The 18,801-nt window shown below is 40.0% G+C and overlaps 1 protein-coding gene across 1 annotated transcript in view; it reads left to right on the top strand.

Annotated features, from left to right (window-relative positions):
- The window catches only part of Slc28a2 (solute carrier family 28 (concentrative nucleoside transporter), member 2), a 29,215-nt gene extending 10,657 nt beyond the window's left edge, over positions 1-18,558 (top strand). Inside the window, exons 2-17 of the mRNA XM_013009970.1 lie at positions 4,438-4,529; positions 5,406-5,589; positions 7,716-7,857; positions 8,429-8,542; positions 9,135-9,212; positions 9,887-9,967; positions 10,609-10,689; positions 12,061-12,186; positions 12,267-12,397; positions 12,806-12,974; positions 13,187-13,384; positions 13,989-14,070; positions 15,842-15,940; positions 16,145-16,256; positions 18,118-18,162; positions 18,351-18,558. Coding sequence (XP_012865424.1) covers positions 4,438-4,529; positions 5,406-5,589; positions 7,716-7,857; positions 8,429-8,542; positions 9,135-9,212; positions 9,887-9,967; positions 10,609-10,689; positions 12,061-12,186; positions 12,267-12,397; positions 12,806-12,974; positions 13,187-13,384; positions 13,989-14,070; positions 15,842-15,940; positions 16,145-16,256; positions 18,118-18,162; positions 18,351-18,468 — 1,852 coding nt within the window. The 3' untranslated portion in view covers positions 18,469-18,558. The remainder of the gene's footprint in view (positions 1-4,437; positions 4,530-5,405; positions 5,590-7,715; positions 7,858-8,428; positions 8,543-9,134; positions 9,213-9,886; positions 9,968-10,608; positions 10,690-12,060; positions 12,187-12,266; positions 12,398-12,805; positions 12,975-13,186; positions 13,385-13,988; positions 14,071-15,841; positions 15,941-16,144; positions 16,257-18,117; positions 18,163-18,350) is intronic.
- Positions 18,559-18,801: the final 243 nt, after the last annotated feature.

Raw genomic sequence — 18,801 nt, 5'->3', positions numbered from 1 at the left:
AAAAAAAAAAAAAAAAGAGTCTCACGGACTTTCCTGCCCTGCCTGGCTTTGAAACACGATTTTCAGATCTCAGGCTCCTGAGTAGCTAAGATTACAGGCCAGAGCTACCAGTGCCAGGCCTGGCTCCAGTTTTGTCTTTGAGGATGCACTGTTCTAAAACCTCTTTGTTCTTTGTGTTATGTCTATTTTATGGGAAGGAATGAAATAAGTAGAGGGGCTGGAGAGTGAAGGAGAAGATTAAAACGTGTATCCAAACCTGGTGCTGGTGGCTCACATCTGTAATCCTGGCTTCTTGGGAGGCTAAGATGTGAGGATCACGGTTCAAAGCCAGCTCAGGTAAGAAATCTTAGTCTGTGAGACTTTTATCTGTAATTAACCATGGAAATAGTTAATTATAAGTAGAGCTGTGGCTCAAAAGTAGTAGAGCACTAGTCTTGAGCAGAAAATGCTCAGGGACAGTACCCAGGACCTGAGTTTAAGACCTATGACCCTCCACCGGCAAAAAAGTAGATCCAAGAGATCAGTTTGACCCAAGAAGATTTAGTGTTGTCAGTAAAGGAATTGCCCTTTGATCATTGTCTGAAATGAGATGAAAATTGAATGGGAGAAAGGCTCAGAAAACATCTCCCAGTGGTTTAGTACTGATGGAGTAATAGATTAGCAGAACTTTTAGAATCTATTCCTAAACTACACTGTATCAAATGCTTTTGGAATGTTGAACACATTTACTTAGAGGCCAGCAGTATAAACCTGTGCAGTTGGCATTAGCAGGAAGGTCATAAGGCCCATTTAGCTTTGAGAAATTGGCCTCTACACCCACTGATAACTTCTTTATGACATTTGTTATCTTACCTTGGTACTCAGGTCAGACAGAATTGAACAAGGAAGGGGAGGTAGAATTTCAATGGAGTCAGCAAGATTTCCAAATCTATTTTCTTCCTTAATTGATAAAAAGTTAACAGAATATAGTATTTTCACTTAACATTAATTCAGCCAGTGATAAGAAACTAGAAATTTTCAGTTGTTGATTTTTCCCCCTTTCCTCTAAGTGTAATTTTTCCATTTAATCAATTCCTCAGATCCCCCCTCCTCCCACTTCTCCACAATCGCAAAGTGACCTTATTAGTGTTGCATTATCAGTCAGATCAATTTTATAGAGGTAAAGCTGTTTTCTCATTCCAGCTCTACCCTAACAGTATTATTTTGAAATAGGGATACTACATCTAAGAAATGTCATCTTGGCATCTTGATAGAAGTTAATAGAAGATGGAGACTTTCTGAGAACTCTAGAGGTTATAGAGGACATGCTTTGGATTGCAAATATGTCATAAGTTGTTAGGTTCTAGGAAGCTTATGCTTTTTCTAGATAATTGGGGTCCTGATTACCCCCTATTGAACCCTGGATAGCCTGCTTTGCCTGTGTATAACACTTTTATTAGGAATATGTGTCCTTGTCTAGCTTGCTTTGTTTTATATATAACACTTTTGTTAATGCTTGGTCTCCACCCTAATATGTGGTTTTTGCCTTTAAAAGCTTTGTGCTCTTTTTCCAGGCTGCAGGTCTTTGAGACAGGAGTTCACCTGCCGACACTGTCTCTCCAATAAAGACTCCCAATTCAACCTCTCAAAATATGGCTTCCCTGTTTTCTTGTGACCAAGTTCCTGTACAACAATTTTTGACAAGTTGTTCATCGCTTTTGAGTCCATTTTTATTTATATATAAATAAACCAGATTAGTAGCTGACTAAATTACCTGTGGGAGATATTGTGAGGATGAATTGTGAAAGTACAGGAAAAAAATCTCTTGAAAGACTATACAATTTTGCAGAAACAGAGGTATTTCTTCCTACCTTTTGACCATATAGCCCAGAAATAGCTTAGAACTGGGGGAGGGAATTTCAGGACATGCAATTGACTGAGCCATAAACTAAATGATGCTGCTGGGAAATCATTTCATTTTTCCTGAGTGTTCATAGATCAAAGTATAAGTGATAAGACAAAAGTACACTGTAAGGTTCAAGATAGCTAAGAGGATTGATTCATCAGGTTATGAGATGAATGTGAAAGAGATGAATGCTAAGGCTTTAACTTAGTTGGTGATTGTGTGTGTGTGTGTGTGTTTGTGTGTGCCTGTGTGTGTCTGTGTTGGTCTCGGGAATTGAACTCAGTGCCTAGGTGCTATCCCTGAGCTTTTTTGCTCAAGGCTAACACTCTACCACTTGAGCCACAGTGCCACTTCTGGTTTTTTGAGTGGTTAATTGGAGATAAGCATCTCTTGAGGACTTTTCTGCCCCTGCTGCCTTCTAACCGCAATCCTCAGATCTCAGCCTTCTGAGTAGCTAGGATTACAGGTGTGAGCCATTGGCACCTGGACAGAGTTTTCTTTTTTTTTGGGGGGGGGGTCCAGTCGTGGGGCCTGAACTCTGGGCCTGGGCGCTGTCCCTCAGCTCTTCAGCTCAAGGCTAGAGCTCTACCACTTGAACCACAGCGCCACTTCCGGCTTTTTTCTTTTTGCTTATGTGGTGCTGAGGAATCAAACCCAGGGCCTCAGGCATACAAGGCAAGCGGCTACCACTGAGCCACCTTCCCAGCCCTCCGTGAGACTCTTATCTCCAATAAACCATTCAGAAAACTGGAAGTGGTGCTGTGGACTCAAGTGGTAGAGCACTAGCCTTGAGCTAAAGAGCTGAGGGACAGCATCCAGGCCCAGAGTTCAAGCCCCACAGCTGACAAAACACAAACAAAAACAAAACAAAAAACAAAAACAAAAAAAACCTGGAGCCAGTCACACAGTGTAGTCCAGGGAAATCTGACAGGTCGGGGGAGATATAGATATAGAACAAGAGTAAAACCAGGCAGGAGAAAATAGGATCTCCATTTTTATTAGCATATATTAATTATACAAAGGGCTTCATGGTAGTATTTCCATATATGCAGGTAATGTACTTTGATCAAATTTACCTTCTATTACTCTTTTATCCTCCTTTTTTTTTTTGGGGGGGGGGGCCAGTCATGGGACCTGAACTCTGGGCCTGGGCACTGTCCCTCAGCTCATCAGCTCAAGGCTAGCGTCACTTCTGGCTTTTTTCTTTTTGCTTATGTGGTGCTGAGGAATCGAACCCAGGGTCTCATGCATGCAAGGCAAGCACTCTACCACTGAGCCACCTCCCCAACCCCACATACATTAAACCATAATAATCCATGTTATTACTCTCTTTGCCCATTTCCATTCCCTATTAACAGCTTTCAGAAATTTCTTATGCCATTTTTATATAGATACAATGCATATGTGGGTATATATTGATTTGTAAGTATATCTCTATCATCTATTTCTCTATCTGTATATGTAAGTCTTTAAAGTCAGATTTTGAAAATGATTTTTTTTGTGTTTGTGGATGGCCTATATGTTGGTGAAACTGGAGTATTGACATTTCCTGATATTACTGTACGATATTACTGTACAAGTGTACATCAGTGCTTGTAAGTTCAGAAGTGCTTGTTTAATGAACTTGCATGTGCCACGGTTTGGCGCATCTGTCTTAACAACTGTAATTTCTTCTTCATGGGTCATACAACAAATACACATAGAGATAGGAGAGGAAATGAAGAGAAGAAACTTTATACATTGTTAATGGGAATGCTAGTTCAGCCTCTATTAAAATCAGTATGGAGGTTCTTCAAGAAACTGAAAATGGAGCTGCCGTATGAAACCGGTACAACTCGTGGGCATATATCTGAAGGAATATAAAACAACATATAAGAAAGATATCTGTATCTATGTTTATAGCATTACAATTTGCCAAAGTCAAGGTATGGAAATAGTCTAGGTTTCCAATAACAATGATTGGATAGGGAAAATGTAACCACCTCCAGGTGGTTCTTGGGAAGACTTAATGACTTAATATTTGCAAAGTTCTTAGAGCTAAAACGCATGGAAAACACTATACAAATGTTGCTTAAATCAGACTTAAATAGTGCTGGCTGCTTACAGGGCATCTTCTTGTATACTGCCAACCCAGGAACTCTTGAGGTTGGTGCTGTTTTCCTTCCCGTTTGTCAGTGTACACTGGCTGTCTAGTAAAGATAGAATGTATGGCTTTTAGGGACAGATACAAATTATCTGTAAGAACTGGCCCTCTGTTCTTTGGAAACAGGAAAAGAGTAGATTGCTAATAAGACTACTATCAACAACTTCTGTGGCAGGAAATTACCAACAGTAATCCTAGTCCAGGCTGAATAGGGTCATTGTAATCTGCTACAAATTGACAAGGCTAGATATGTTCTTTGGGGCATTGCTGTAATACTACTTAACTTGTCCTTAATTGAAATAAATATTTTGTTACTCAGAGCAAATTCTGCCTTGGGCCAGGAAAATTCTGAAAAAAAGCATAAATGGGATGGAATAATTCTTTTATTTTAATTTTGGGTTTTTATCAGGAGAAATCTACAACCTTTCATTAAGGCAAGAGGTTTCTGGGAAAGACATGCCAGATTGTTCAAGAACATCATGTTGGGCCTGTTATGTGTTGGTAAGATAATGAGAATTGGGCTGGTAATGTGGTTTGGTGGTAGAGTGCTTGCCTAGCATGTGTGAAGCCTTGGGTTTGATTCCTCAGTACCACATAACAGAAAAAGCCAGAGTGGTACCGTGATTCAAGTGGTAGAGTGCCAGCCTTGAGCACAGAGAGGCTCAGGGACAGAGCCCAGGGACAAACCACAGGACTGGCCCAAAAAAAAAAAAAAAAAAGGATACTGAGAATTAGTGGAAGCTAGAAACATACTCATTTTAGGAATGTTACTTTGTGTCAAGTTGATTACTAAGTGGAAAGTATTTTAAAAGACAACCAAACTGTATTTAAAGTCTTCTGTCAGTAACATGTAGGGCTTTGATGTCAACATTAGAGGCAGCCTATGTAGTGAGATAAAAATTGTTGGGTTCAGTTGGTGAACAATGGGTCATACATGGCTTTACTTCTTAGTGGTAGTCTTATTTACCTGGTTTTGAACAAGAAAAAAGGGTAACATTTTAATATAACTGGGCTAATAAAGCTTCAAAAATAGATGACTGACTGGTTTTTGAAGTGTCTAAGATGGATGCTGATCAAATATATGTGATGGGTAGGGAGAAGATAGCAGATTAAAGGAAAGGAATAAGATTTCACCAGAAGCAAGTGAAAATATGTGGTCAAACTAAGTAAGTAAGACTGTCTTTGGGAATCCCAAGAAGATTGCAGTCAAACAACTGCCTGGCCTCGAGTAGTGCAGTCCAATTTGACAGGAAGACTGGGTGGCAAGATCTCTGGAAGGTTTCTCTTGCTATAAGTCCCAGGTGCTTAGGGTTGAAGCTTCATTTGCTCTGTGAAGGCTCTGTCTTGCTGACCCTTACCTTCACTTTCTTTCTTTAGCTTATGCTGCTTACTTCCTGGCAGCTTGCATCCTGGATTTCCAGAGGGCACTGGCTTTGTTTGTCATCACCTGCCTAGTAATATTTATCCTGGTTTCTCACTTTCTAAAAAAGTTCTTTGGTAAAAATTTAACAAGATATCTGAAGCCCTTTAAAAACCCCCACCTAAGACGCTGGATGAAATGGTAAGTGTGTTAGCTTTTGGTTTATCTGATCAAAAAACCTCAGAAAAAGAACTTGGAGGAGCAAAGGTTTATTTCAGGTCACGGTTTTAGAGTTATCAGTCCCTTGTTGCTAGGTCTTATCACTGTGGGGTTGTTGGAAGGCAGAGTATCATGGTAGAGAGCACATGACTGAGCACAGCTGCTCATCTCCAGCATCCAGGAAGCAAAGATAGTAAAAGCAAGAGCTATGAGACAAACTATACTCTTCAATATACCCATAGTAACTACTTCTTCTAACTATGTCCCTTCTACAGTTTTTAACAGAGAATATAGACCTTTATTGGTGCCTTCATTTGATGCAGTCTTTTTCTCAATTAGAAATCCATCATTGGATTAATCCACTGATGATATCAGAACCCTTGTGATCCAGTTATTCTCCAGCAGTCCCACTTCTAAATACTACTGCACTGTGGATCAAGACTTTAACACACGAGGTTTTGGGCAATATTTTAGATTCATAACAGTAATATAAGAATTCTCAGGTCTGGGAAGGTGGCTCAGTGGTAGAGTGTTTGCCTTGCATGCATGAGGCCCTGGGTTCAATTCCTCAGCACCATATACACAGAAAAAGCCAGAAGTAGGCACTGTGGCTCAAGTGGTAGAGTGCTTGCCTTGAGCTGAAGAGCTCAGGGACAGAAACCAGGCCCAAAATTCAAGCCCCATGACAAAAAAAAAAAAAAAAAGAATTCTCAACATCCTGGATGCCCCCAGTGAATCTCAGATTCCAGTCTAATTCTTTGTATTTTGCCCTCCATTGACAGTTCCAGAGTGATCTCTCAGCTTCTCACCTATACTCTGCAAAATTTGTTGTTGTGGAGCACAAATAGCAACAGGCATCTAATCACCAGATTTAAGTCCAGTTTCTTATATTCATGGGTTAACATTGTCAGGGAGCAGGAGGGACTCGGCTTCAGAGAAAAGTTTCAGTGTCTTTAAGCATTAGAGCCCAGGTCAGAAATGAGAAAAATCCATGCATTTCTTCAATGAAGGAATCAAAACAAAGACATTAGCAGCTACAATAACTTATGAAGTTGATTTGCTGGTCCTCTATTTCTCCTATAATCCCTGTTACATTTTATACATTCTTTTCTCTAGTCCTCCATACTTCCTGCACCCTTGGATGTCTTTTACATTTCCTTAGAATTTAAAAGCAAACTTCCTGTTTAATATATACTGTACTGGATTTACAGTAGCCATAGCTCATCTATCCATGGCATGCACATGTGCTTTGGTCATAAGTCAGGATTAAGAGAATGACTTTACAACTTTATTTACAAAGTTCTTATTTTTGCCCTTTCCTTGGTGGATGCACAGATAATAGATTTTGTTAATGTTTATAACAATGATAATTTGGAGATACAACATCAGATTACACTTAAATTTTGGGTTATAATTATTTGACACTAGGGAAATAGAGCTTAAAATGACTTTATTCATTAAGCAAAATCGATTATGAAAGTCAGATTTTACTTCATGAGATGGGCTTCCAGGAGAAGAGCTCCAAATTCCAATTCTGACATATAATGAATTTCATTGTTTTGCTCCAGAAGTATCTCAGTGAACATTGTGTTCTTTTTGTTTTGGTTTCATCCCTGATCTCTTTTCTAATTCTTTTCTTCTTGGACTTGAAGGGCTCTAACACTCAGACATGAGAATACCAGTCTGTCATTAGTCAAATGTGTTTGTTACATGAAAGGACCATGAGCCCTTAAATACTTGATTTGTGACTAGGTCTTTAATCTTAACCTTAGAGTGGTAAAAAAAATTGTGTAAAGGCCCTCAGTGCATAGTTTTCCTCCTTTTGGTATTTAGTCTTTTGGTTATTCAAGATTAAGTTTTTATATCACATCTCATTGATATGGAAGCCTGAGAAAAAGGAAGTTTGTGATTTGATTGTAAGAAAAAGTTGGGGGAAAAGAGGTAGAAACTAGAGAACTACTAGATAAATGATTCTCAAAATATCTCTCTAATCAACAAACTGTTGAGATATTTCACTTATTCTTGGGCTGAATTTCTGCTTTTCAGAGGTGAATTTATTGTTTTTCATTTACTGCATTGACAACATAGACTTGGTCTTCCTTCTTCAGGGGGTTCTCAGGACTCTCAGTGGTTGGCCTCATCCTGTGGTTAGCTCTTGACACCGCTCAAAGGCCGGAACAGCTAATCTCCTTTGCAGGAATTTGTATGTTCATCCTCATCCTGTTTGTCTGCTCCAAACACCACAGTGCAGTGAGTTTTGGGTATTCAAGTTGATCATAACATTACATAACAACAAGGCCCAAGTACTAATTTTTGTGTAGAGCATTACATAATTTAAAAATATGTATGTCAGAAAGTGGCACTGTTGCTCAAGTGGTAGATTGCTCGCCTTGAGCTGAAGAGCTAAGGGACAGCCCCCAGGCCCAGAGTTCAAGCCCCACGACCAACCAAAAAAATTGTATGTGTCAAGTATTAGTTAAAAGGCATAGAACTGGTTGGTATTATAAAGCATGCCTATAATCCCAGTTACTCAGAAGACAGAGGTTTGGAGGATTGCAGGTAGGACTAGTTCAGGTAAAAAATAGCAATATCACATTTCAATACATAATCTGGGCTTGGACATATTTTGTGATTTATAAATTCCTGTCATATTTTTCTTTAACATTCTCTCTGTTCCCTATACCATTCTATCCTAGACTTACTATTAAAATCTTAGATTGGTTTCACCTAGGGCTTATATATCCATTTTAAAATTTCATACACATGCATTGTCCAATAGGGGTTAGAACTTATATTGGATTGATTTTCTTATTGATTGTAGGTGTCCTGGAGAACGGTGTTTTGGGGCTTGGGTCTTCAATTTGTCTTTGGGATCGTGGTCATCAGAACAGATCCTGGATTTAAAGCATTTCAGTGGCTGGGGGAACAGATCCAGGTATGAAAACTGAATGAAAGGTTTGGTCTTTTGGAAGTGTAGAGAAGGAGCTGGGTGCTAGTGGCTCACAACTGTAATCCTAGCTACTCAGGAGGCTGAGATCTGAGGACCACTGTTCAAAGCCAGTCCCGGCAGCAAAGTCTGTGAGACTCTTATCTCCAATAAACCACTAGAAAACCACAAGTGGCACTGTAGCTCAAGTGGTAGAGTGTTAGACTTAAGTTGAAGAACTAAGGGACAGTGCCCAGGCCCAGAGTTCAAGGCCCCATGACCAACAGAAAAAGAAGTGTAGAGAAGGGAGATGTGAAGGAAGCATAAGATTAGGCTGCATCATGTTAATGGTGTTGGTGTAAGATCTGTTTGTAAAAAGAGAAAGTAATGGAGTATAGCAAAATATATGAGAGAACTGATCTGCTGAGTGTTATTCAATGAGTCACTTGTGGGGACACAGCTTGCCCAAAGGCGGTGAAAGGGAAACCAACTTTAGTCCCAGCAGTAAATCCTAATCACAGAAGATGCAGATCCCATCTTCTCTTGTGTGTCCTGTCAGGATTCACTCTTGTTTTCTGTATTCTCCCCTTCCCTTCTTCAGATTTTCCTGAACTACACTGTGGCTGGTTCCAGTTTTGTCTTCGGGGAGGAGCTGATCCAAAATGTCTTTGCTTTTCAGGTTATGTCTGTTTCATGGTCAAGAAAGATGAGCAATAGAGGGGTTGAGGAGTAAAACAAAGGAAGAAATGTATGTCTAAGGGATCAGCCAGCCAGGTGCTGGTGGCTCCTGTCTGTAATCCTAGTTACTCAGGAGGCGGAGATCTGAGAATCACAGTTCAGAGCCAGCTCTGGCAGGAAAGTGTGTGAAACTCTTATCTCCAATTAAACAGGAACAGCCAGAAGTGGAGCTGTAGCTCAGGTGGTAAGAGTGCTAACTTTGAGCAGAAGGTGCTTAGGACAGGACCTAGGCCCTGAATTCAAGGCCCAGGACTGGCAAAAAAGAAAAGAAAAAAAGAAGAGATCAGTTAGCCTGTAGACCAATATGACTATAAGAGTTTAACTTCATCAGTAAAGGAAACAGCATCTATCCCTTGCATTTGATCATTACTATCTTGAAACTGGATGAAAGAGTGATAGGAAGAAAGCTCAGAAACATCTTGTTAGTACTGAAGGATTTGCAGCATATTTAGAATTTATTCCTAAAATGTAGTGAATTCCTAAACAAAACTAGAATACTGACATCTAAATTTAGAAGGCTGAAACAGTTTACTTATTATATATTATATATATATATACATACATATATATCATATAAAGTAATCTCTCACTAGATGCCCAACATTGTCATTACAGTCCTTACCAATCATCCTTTTCTTTGGATGTGTGATGTCCATTCTGTATTATCTGGGCCTCGTGCAGTGGGTAATTCAGAAGGTGAGTCATTTTCTTATATAAGTTAGGACATGGGCTTCCAGTTTGGGATCTGTCAAGGGCATAAAAATGACCCTCACTTTGGAAATATGCTCATCCATAGGAGGTAGAGTATGTTGTTCTGTAAAAACAATATGAAATGGCAAACACGAGGCTGGGAATGTGGCTCAGTGGTAGAGTGCTTGCCCAGCATGCATGAAGCCCTGTGTTCAAATCCTCAGCACCACATACACAGATAAAGTCAGAAATGGTGCTGTGGCTCAAGTGGTAGAGAGGCTCAGGGACAGTGCCCAGGCCCTGAGTTCAAGCCCCAGGACTGGCCAAAAGAAAAAGAAAAAGAAATGGCAAGCATTCCTAAGCATTCTGATATTAAGTGGTCAGCCAGGTCCTAGGGCCAATGGGCAGAGCAGGGAGAAAAGCTAAGCTGGACCACGTTTTCATACAGTTTGAATGTACTTGCTCTTGAATTGAAGAAACCCATGATTTGGTTAAGATTGTTTACAACTTGTTTTGTGACTCTGTGATACACCATTTTTGTAGCCTTGAGTTTTCTTATCAGTTTCTGTGTCAGGAGGAATAGAGGTTTTGTTGGGCATCCTCCAAGCCTCCTGATATTGATGGATTAGTACTCTGAATTCTTTTAGATTACCTGGGTTTTGCAAATCACCATGGGAACCACTGCCACAGAGACCCTGGTTGTAGCAGGAAACATCTTTGTGGGGATGGTAAGTACTCTGAATCCTTCTTAAACTCAGAGGACTCAGTTCTAGCTTCCATCATTAATGCCTAAAAATGCTTACTAAGGCACACTTAATATGAATGGACAGTTTTAGCCACTGGTACTACTCTTCTTCCTTTTCTCTCTTTCTCTCTTTCTCCCCATCCCCCTGTCTCGTTCTCTGCCAGAACTGGGGCTTGAACTCAGGGCCACTTGGCTCTTTTGCTCAAAGCTGACACTTACTTGAACCACACATTCACTTCCAGCTTTTTTTCTGGTTAATTGGAGATTAAAAAAAAATCTCTTGTATTTATCAGCATGGGCTAGTTTTTAACCACAGTCCTCAGATTTCAGCCTCCTCAATAGCTAGGATTATAGGAATGAGCCTCCAGTCCCGATTTTTTTTAAAGACCTTGTCATACAGCTTCAGGCTGTACTAGATAGAACTCAATATGTAGCTCAGGATGGCCTTGAACTGGTGATCCTCTAGCCTAGACTTGAATCAACTTCTTACATGGTAATACGGGCAAATGACCTGGTCCAAGTATTATTCCCTTTTTTTCCTTCGACTTCCTGTAACCTTTCTTTTCCAGAGTCTCCAATGAGGGAACAGCTTGTCTTGCTCAGGACTAACATGAAGATTTTTTTCCATAATACATGTGTCTGTAGAATAGTTGTCTTGAATGGAGTAGGTACTCAAGAGACACTGTTGACATCAGTTCAACATTAGGGATTATAACTTGTCAAATTAGCAAGTAGTTATTTCTGAGGTCTTTTTCTCCCAAGGATGTAAGTTGATTATCTATAATCATTCTAGTTTGGCCTGCTAGACTATAATCTTTTAAGAGTAGGAACTTTGCCTTATTCATATTAATATCCCTCAGATTTAGTACAGTACATCAATACTTTAGTTGGTACCTATTACATGATAGATAAATCTTAGGTATATGCTAAATGTAGCTTTCATAGTTGGGCCTTCTAATTTTATAGATTTCACAGACATTATTTCTTTTGATTCATTCATAAAAATGGCTTCAATCAGTGATTTGTAATTCATGTAATGAATATATGTAAGGGTCTAATATGTCTTCAGGAAATATGCTATATTCCACAAACTCATTCAGCCAGTGTGTTGTTTTAGACACTGAAAACAAAGGAACACATCACTGGTGAGGTGATATCATGATTAGGTGCTGGGGGAGTAAGGAAGTTTCTGGAAGAGCAAAGAGCAGAGCTTGTTGTTTACCTGGCAGGCTGTCTGTCTATTGAATAGCACTCACACTTTGTGTGTAATAAGCTGAGTCTCTGGATGGGGCTGGGACTTTGGCATAAGGAATCATACCCTCTTGGAACATGACTATTCTCTCCTTGTTTATAGACAGATGCACCTCTACTCATCCGTCCCTACCTTGCAGACATGACTCTTTCTGAAATCCATGCAGTGATGACTGGAGGGTTTGCCACCATTGCAGGCACTGTGTTGGGAGCCTTCATATCCTTTGGGGTAGGCACAGCCACATGATCATTCCTGGATGAGCCCATGCTGGGTTCTACAGTGATGCTGACCTCAGTCTGGTATTACAGATTGATGCATCGTCCTTGATTTCTGCCTCCGTGATGGCTGCCCCTTGTGCTCTTGCCTTGTCTAAGCTGGTATATCCAGAAGTAGAAGAGTCCAAATTCAAGAGTAAAGAGGGAGTGAAACTGCATCGTGGGTGAGTCTGTGGAGCATGTAACTTGAGAGATGGTGAGGCAGTTGAAGTTAGGAGTAGCCTTGTAGAGAGCACAGACTTCAAGCCTTCCCAAAAGAAAGAATGAGATTCCATGTTCCCTCTTGCCTGTCTCTGCCTCCAGATACTCATCTTCATTTTCTTTGCTTTAAGCTTCACACCTGCCACTAGCTTCTGGTATTCCCATCCTCTCTGACCTTGGTATCAGTGTAATTAGATGGTCATTATATCTGATACAACTTCTAATCTCCACAAATGCACTCACTAAGGAACTCCACCACCCCTCACAGTGGTCTTGTACCCACTTCCTGCACTACAAAGAAATGCTTACTCTTCTTTGAGGGCCTGAGACTGCTGTAGGTAACATTCTTTCCTCATGCTTGATAACCACAGGAAAGAGAAGAATATCTTGGAAGCTGCCAGTAATGGAGCTACAGATGCCATAGCGCTTGTTGCTAATGTAGCAGGAAATTTGATTGCCTTTTTGGCTGTTTTGGCATTCATCAATGCTACTCTCTCCTGGCTGGGAGAACTGGTGAATATACATGGGCTCACCTTCCAGGTATAGGATTATATTTGTTGATTTTCTTCCTCCTGGTGGTTAAATAATCTTTAAATTGAATATGTCCTCTGGATTCACAGTAAGCTGGGAGAAAGCATTAAGAAGAGAGGGAAGAGAAGAGGAAAAGACTGGATCAAAGTTCCAGAAAAGGCAACAGGCTTTTGTTATTTGTTGTTTCTCCCTCCCCCTTGGGGTTTCTTTCTTTTACTCAGGTCATCTGTTCCTATGTCCTAAGGCCCATGGTTTTTATGATGGGTGTAGAGTGGGCAGACTGTCCAGTGGTGGCTGAAATAGTGGGAATCAAATTCTTCATAAACGAATTTGTGGCCTATCAGCAACTATCTCAATATAAGAACAGACGTCTATCTGGAATAGAAGAATGGATGGAGGGAGAGAAACAGTGGATTTCTGTAAGTGACAATCCAGAAAAGCATAACCAGCACAAGGTCTTGGTAATGGATATCTGAGGGCAGACAGAAAGTGAAATACAGAAGTTGGTGGTCGATCCAAAGGTGCTTTCCAGGATTGCAGACCTAACCACAAAGTAAGCATGGTTTCTCAGCAACCTTGTTTTTGGTACCGGAACTAACTACTGCAAGGTCTGTGGGTTCTTTCTCCCCTGCAGTGACCTAACTTTATAATTGTTGAGTCTTTACAGTTAAGGCAGTTGAGAGAAGTCACAGTTTTTTGGACGTCTAAGCCCCTTCTTCATTTTTATGATTAAATGGCTATGAAGTTACTTCTTTTTCCTCTTCCTTTGTCTTTCTAGATCATCCTATTTATTCATCCTTATCCTATTTCTTCTCCTTATTCACAGCCTTTATCATGGTGGTTAGAATATTTTTATCTCCATTGTAACTCAGCAGGCAGTTATTTTCTAACATTATTTGTGTGCTCCTTAAAATAGTATAGAAAAAAGTAGGTGCTCTAAGCACTCTGGAACATCTATTGTGATTATAAGACTGCACACATGGGACTGAATTTATCTGCTTATCATTTTTTTGTTTTTCCTAGGTGAGAGCTGAAATCATTACAACATTTGCACTCTGTGGATTTGCCAATCTTAGTTCCATAGGAATCACACTGGGAGGCTTGAGTGAGTTGTTAACTTTTCCCAGCTCTCCAATAAACCAGCCAGATCCCAACTTTTGTAGTGAGCTTGGTGCTTAATACAAGTTGAGATTTGATAGAGAAACTGATGCGAAATGGGACCTATAGGCTTCAGTTAACTTGGATAATCACTTGCAGAGAGTCCTTTTTTCTTTGTATCAAATGCCCAAGGTTATTTTTATTTTACCTGAGGGAGAAAATATAATGATACATTTCTATTTTCCATTAAAATATATGTGTACTACAGTACACATATAATTTTTTCAGTTAGTAACAAAGATATTTTCTGAAACTAGTCTACTCACCATCTGTTTCCATAGAATCAAGATTTACACAGGAATAAAAATAATATAAATGAAAGCCAGGTGCTGGTGGCTCATGCCTATAATCCTAGCTACTCAGGAGGCTGAGATCTGAGGATGGCAGTTCAAAGTCATCCCGGGGAGGAAAGTCCGTGAGACTCTTATCTCCAATATGCCACTAGAAAACCAGAAGTGGTGCTGTATCTCAAGTGGTAGAGTGCTCGCCTTGAGCTGAAGAGCACAGTGACGGCGCCCAAGCCCAGAGTTCAAGCCCCACAACCAACCAAAAAACAAAACAAAAAAATAATATAAATGAAAGCAATAGAATAGATAATAAAAGTGCATGGGATAAAGTATTGGGTTAAAGGCTTAGACTCACCAATTGTGGGAGGAATTAGTCTTTGAAATAGATTGAACTGATGGAGATATTGCTGAATGTGGCTGATTATTGGAAGAATAACATGAGGAAGGTGGAATGGTCCTGGAAGGCAAGGGCAGGTGAATGACTAGCAGATCCCCAGTGGTTTGGAAGATTAAAGTTAGAAATGAATCATAGAATAAATGGAGTAGAAGAAGAAATACAATTCAGTGTATAAAAAAATCACCATGTTATGGCAATTATATTCTGGAATAGAACCATTAAATTTATTTATTTGTAGCTGATTGAACAATTTGATCATTATAGTTTATCTTTTCCCTTCTATTAAACATCTATCTATATTGCTTTAACTCTGATGTCTGATTGATATTTATTGTGAAATAGCATCTAGTATTGGGATATGCATGTATGTCTAAGGCTTAAGTGACTGTTGCTCTGCTAAGACCACTGGATCAAAATGGTCCATATAATTCTGGTCCAGGCTTTAAAGTATCGATCTCAACTGGAAAACACTAGGCATTTGTACATTGCCTAGCACAACTCAGAGCCTTGCTTGTTCCAGATACATCTTGGATATGTTCACAGAATCATTGAAGTGAAGATCAAATGCACAATCCCTGACTCAAGAAAAGTTTGAAGCTGGGTGTTGGTGGCTCACACCTGTAATCCTAGCTACTCAGGAGGCTGAGATCTGAGGATCACGGTTCAAAGCCAGCCCAGGCAGGAAAGTCTGTGAGACTCTTACCTCCAATAAACCACTAGTAAACCGGAAATGGTGCTGTGGCTCAAGTGGTAGAGCGTTGGTCTTGAGCTGAAGAGCTGAGGGACAGTGCCCAGGCCCAGAGTTCAAGCCCCATGACCGACCCTTCCCCCCAAAAAAAAGTTTGAGTTGGTGATCCCTCGTTAAATGTATATATATACTTCTCAGGAGAGCACTGGCACCCCCAGGTGATTGGTAGTAACACCATCACCATATTTATCTGCTGGGTTTTCTTCCTCTACATTCTTCTAAATGGGGACTCGTGGAATTGCTGGGTAGGGAAGAGATCAATTTAACTTTCTTGTGTTGTCTGCAGCATCACTAGCACCCCAACGGAAGAGTGACTTTTCTAAGGTTGTGGTCAGGGCCCTCTTCACAGGAGCCTGTGTATCCCTTATCAGTGCCTGTATGGCAGGTAGGTGCCTCAGCATGGTCTCTTGGCTGAAATCACTTACATAGGTCATGACAAGATATCTCTCAGAACATTGATTTAATTCTCCATTCCACAATTGAGTAGGAAGGGTTCCTCTTCTACAGTGTTTCAATTCAGAACTAAACAAGAAACAACTCTAAGAAACAGGTCAGATCTTCCCCCTTAGTATATACTTTCATTTTCCAGGAATCCTCTATGTCCCCAGGGGAGCTGAAACTGACTGTCTCTCCTTCTTGAACACAAGTTTTGTCAACAGAACGTATGAGACCTATATGTGTTGTAGAGAGCTCTTTCAGAGGTAAGTGATCACTGAGTCCCTGCTTCCTCTTCTTACAGGCTGTCCTCCATGAAACAGTCCTCTGGAGGTATGAGAAATAAGGCCTTGAGGATAGATAGTCCTCTGGAGACTGAGTAAAGTACATGAGAGAAGATATAGGTAGTTGTGATGGTGTAGATCTGTGTTATTTTGCCCTGGCCAAACAAGTTTCTACTGTGTTGTAGGGTCCTAAGCAGTAGAGAGTCAAAAGAAGCATTGTTTCTCTGATAAGAAGCTACTGTATTTATTGTTACTGAAAGACATGGAACTTCAGTGATGGCCCTAAGTGGCTAATAACGTATAGTCTTCTTCAGACAGAAATGAAGACCAAAATTGATCCTACCTACTCAAGAGGCTGAGTAGGTTCAAAACTAGCCTGGGCAGGAAAATCTGTAAGGCTTATATCAGTTAAATTACAAAAAAAGCCAGAAATATAGCTGTGGCACAAGTGGTAGAGCACTAGCCTTGAGTAGAAGAGGCTTAGGGACAGAGTATAGACCCTGAGTTCAAGCCCCAGGGACTGACATACACATAAAAAAAGACAAAAATTTAATTTAAAAATCATGGTTAGTTTATATAGTGTAAGAATGAACTTGTTCAACTAATTCCAGGACATGAAGAGAACATATCACTAACTGAAAACTTTTATGACATATAAAAGAATGTATATGAGGAAATGGAATGTATGGTACTGTCAAAGTGAAAAGTATGTGTACTTGAACACATAGGCAAGTGAGGAGAATAAGGCTGAAATATCATAAAAGACCTTGCATGAAACACTAAGGAATTTTTATTTTGACCTTGAAAAATTTGAATACTGGCATGATTAACTATTCTTTTTCAAAAGATATATTTTTTGGTAGCCTTTTGGATAGCAGGGAGACCAAAAATCATACTGCTGTAGTTGAGATGGTGAGAACTGAATTTAGGTAGTTGTGAAGAAAAAGATGTACTAGTCCAGGGAAAATCAGTGGTGTTGATCCTCAACTAGGTAGGAGGAAGGGATGTGATGAAGATGAAAGGGACTGTCTTTTTTCTGGCTTGGGCAAGTAGGTCCAAGGAGTGCCATTTTTTCACTGGGAGAAAGAGGACTAATTCCAGAGATGGGAAGAAAGGGGATAGATACTTTATTGCCCTATTCAGTTTTGGACATGTTGGGAGTACCTATATAACTACAGTGTAAAGGTATTTACAGTCCAGCTGGAGTCTGGGTTCCAGAGCTAAAGCTAGCTTTGGAAGTTATAAATAAGTATGTGATCTGTTCACTGTTGAGTAGATATTTTGCAGTTAGCTGGTTAGCAGATTGTCAGGCCAAGTAAATGAGTATTACCCTGTCGATTTGGAAGCTGCCACCAGAGAAGGCAACCAATGTTCTCACAAAATTATCTTTTTGATGTACTATTAAAGATGAATTATGAGCAGGATAGATCATTGGTCTGCAATAATAGTAATTCCTATGTTCTTTTTGTATGGTTTATCAGTGGATTTCCTAAAGCCATATATTGAGGGTCATTGGCAGGTATTTTTGGGTCCGGTCGTGGGGCCTGAACTCTGGGCCTGGGCGCTGGCCCTCAGCTCTTCAGCTCAAGGCTAGCGCTCTACCACTTGAGCCACAGCGCCAGTTCCGGCTTTTTTCTTATGTGGTGCTGGGAATCGAACCCAGGGCCTCAGGCATGCAAGGCAAGCGCTCTACCACTGAGCCACCTTCCCAGCCCCAGGGACAATGTTTTTGTGTTATTTATTTAATTAAGTAGATTTCCTTTCTCAAGAGGAGAATAGCCTTGGGTTCATACCTTATTATTATTTTTAGAAAAATATTTAATTTTATATCATTACAATGCAGATTTTACCTCAAACACCTAGAAAAGAAGCATCTAAATGCACCATGGTAGGGTTCTTTGACAATGTCTATTAACTTAGTTATGAATGAGAAAATACATTTAAAGTACTTGCTTGATGGATCCATTTGTTTTGTTTTGTCTTTATTTTCATATACTTGGTGTACTTTAATGATTATGTTTTCTTGCCTTGTTTTTCATCTAACCCACTGTGTATCTCTATGGCTTTTCATTTAAGTACTTCTCTGAATGGCACCAACCTACCTTCTTTCTCGGGTCCCTGGGAAGACAAGGAATTCAGTGCCATGGCCCTTACTAACTGCTGTGAACTCTACACCAATGCTGTCTGTGCCTAAGACAGCAGTCCAGTTTTATAGTAAAACTGATCTTAACAGTTTTTTTTCTTTTTTTTATTGTGAAAATACTGTACAGAGGGGTTACAATTACATGGGCAAGATAATGAGTAAATTTCTTATCAAGCATTGTTGACTCCTCCTTTGTTTCCCCTTCCCATTCCTTCCCATATCCCCCCCCAACTCCCCTACCCGATCCTCCCCACCTCTTAACAGTTTTTTTAATGGCAAAGATATTTATATACATGGGATTCCCATTCTGTTAGAAACTCATTAAGATTTATGATAGTAAAATGTAAAAGATTATTTTGATAGACTGTATCCCAATAATGAAAA

This window comes from Dipodomys ordii, unplaced genomic scaffold (assembly GCF_000151885.1).
Source record: "Dipodomys ordii isolate 6190 unplaced genomic scaffold, Dord_2.0 Scaffold11, whole genome shotgun sequence".
Taxonomy (NCBI): domain Eukaryota; kingdom Metazoa; phylum Chordata; class Mammalia; order Rodentia; family Heteromyidae; genus Dipodomys; species Dipodomys ordii.
Note: the sequence above shows the minus strand (reverse complement) of the source record. Positions and strands in the feature narration are given on the sequence as shown.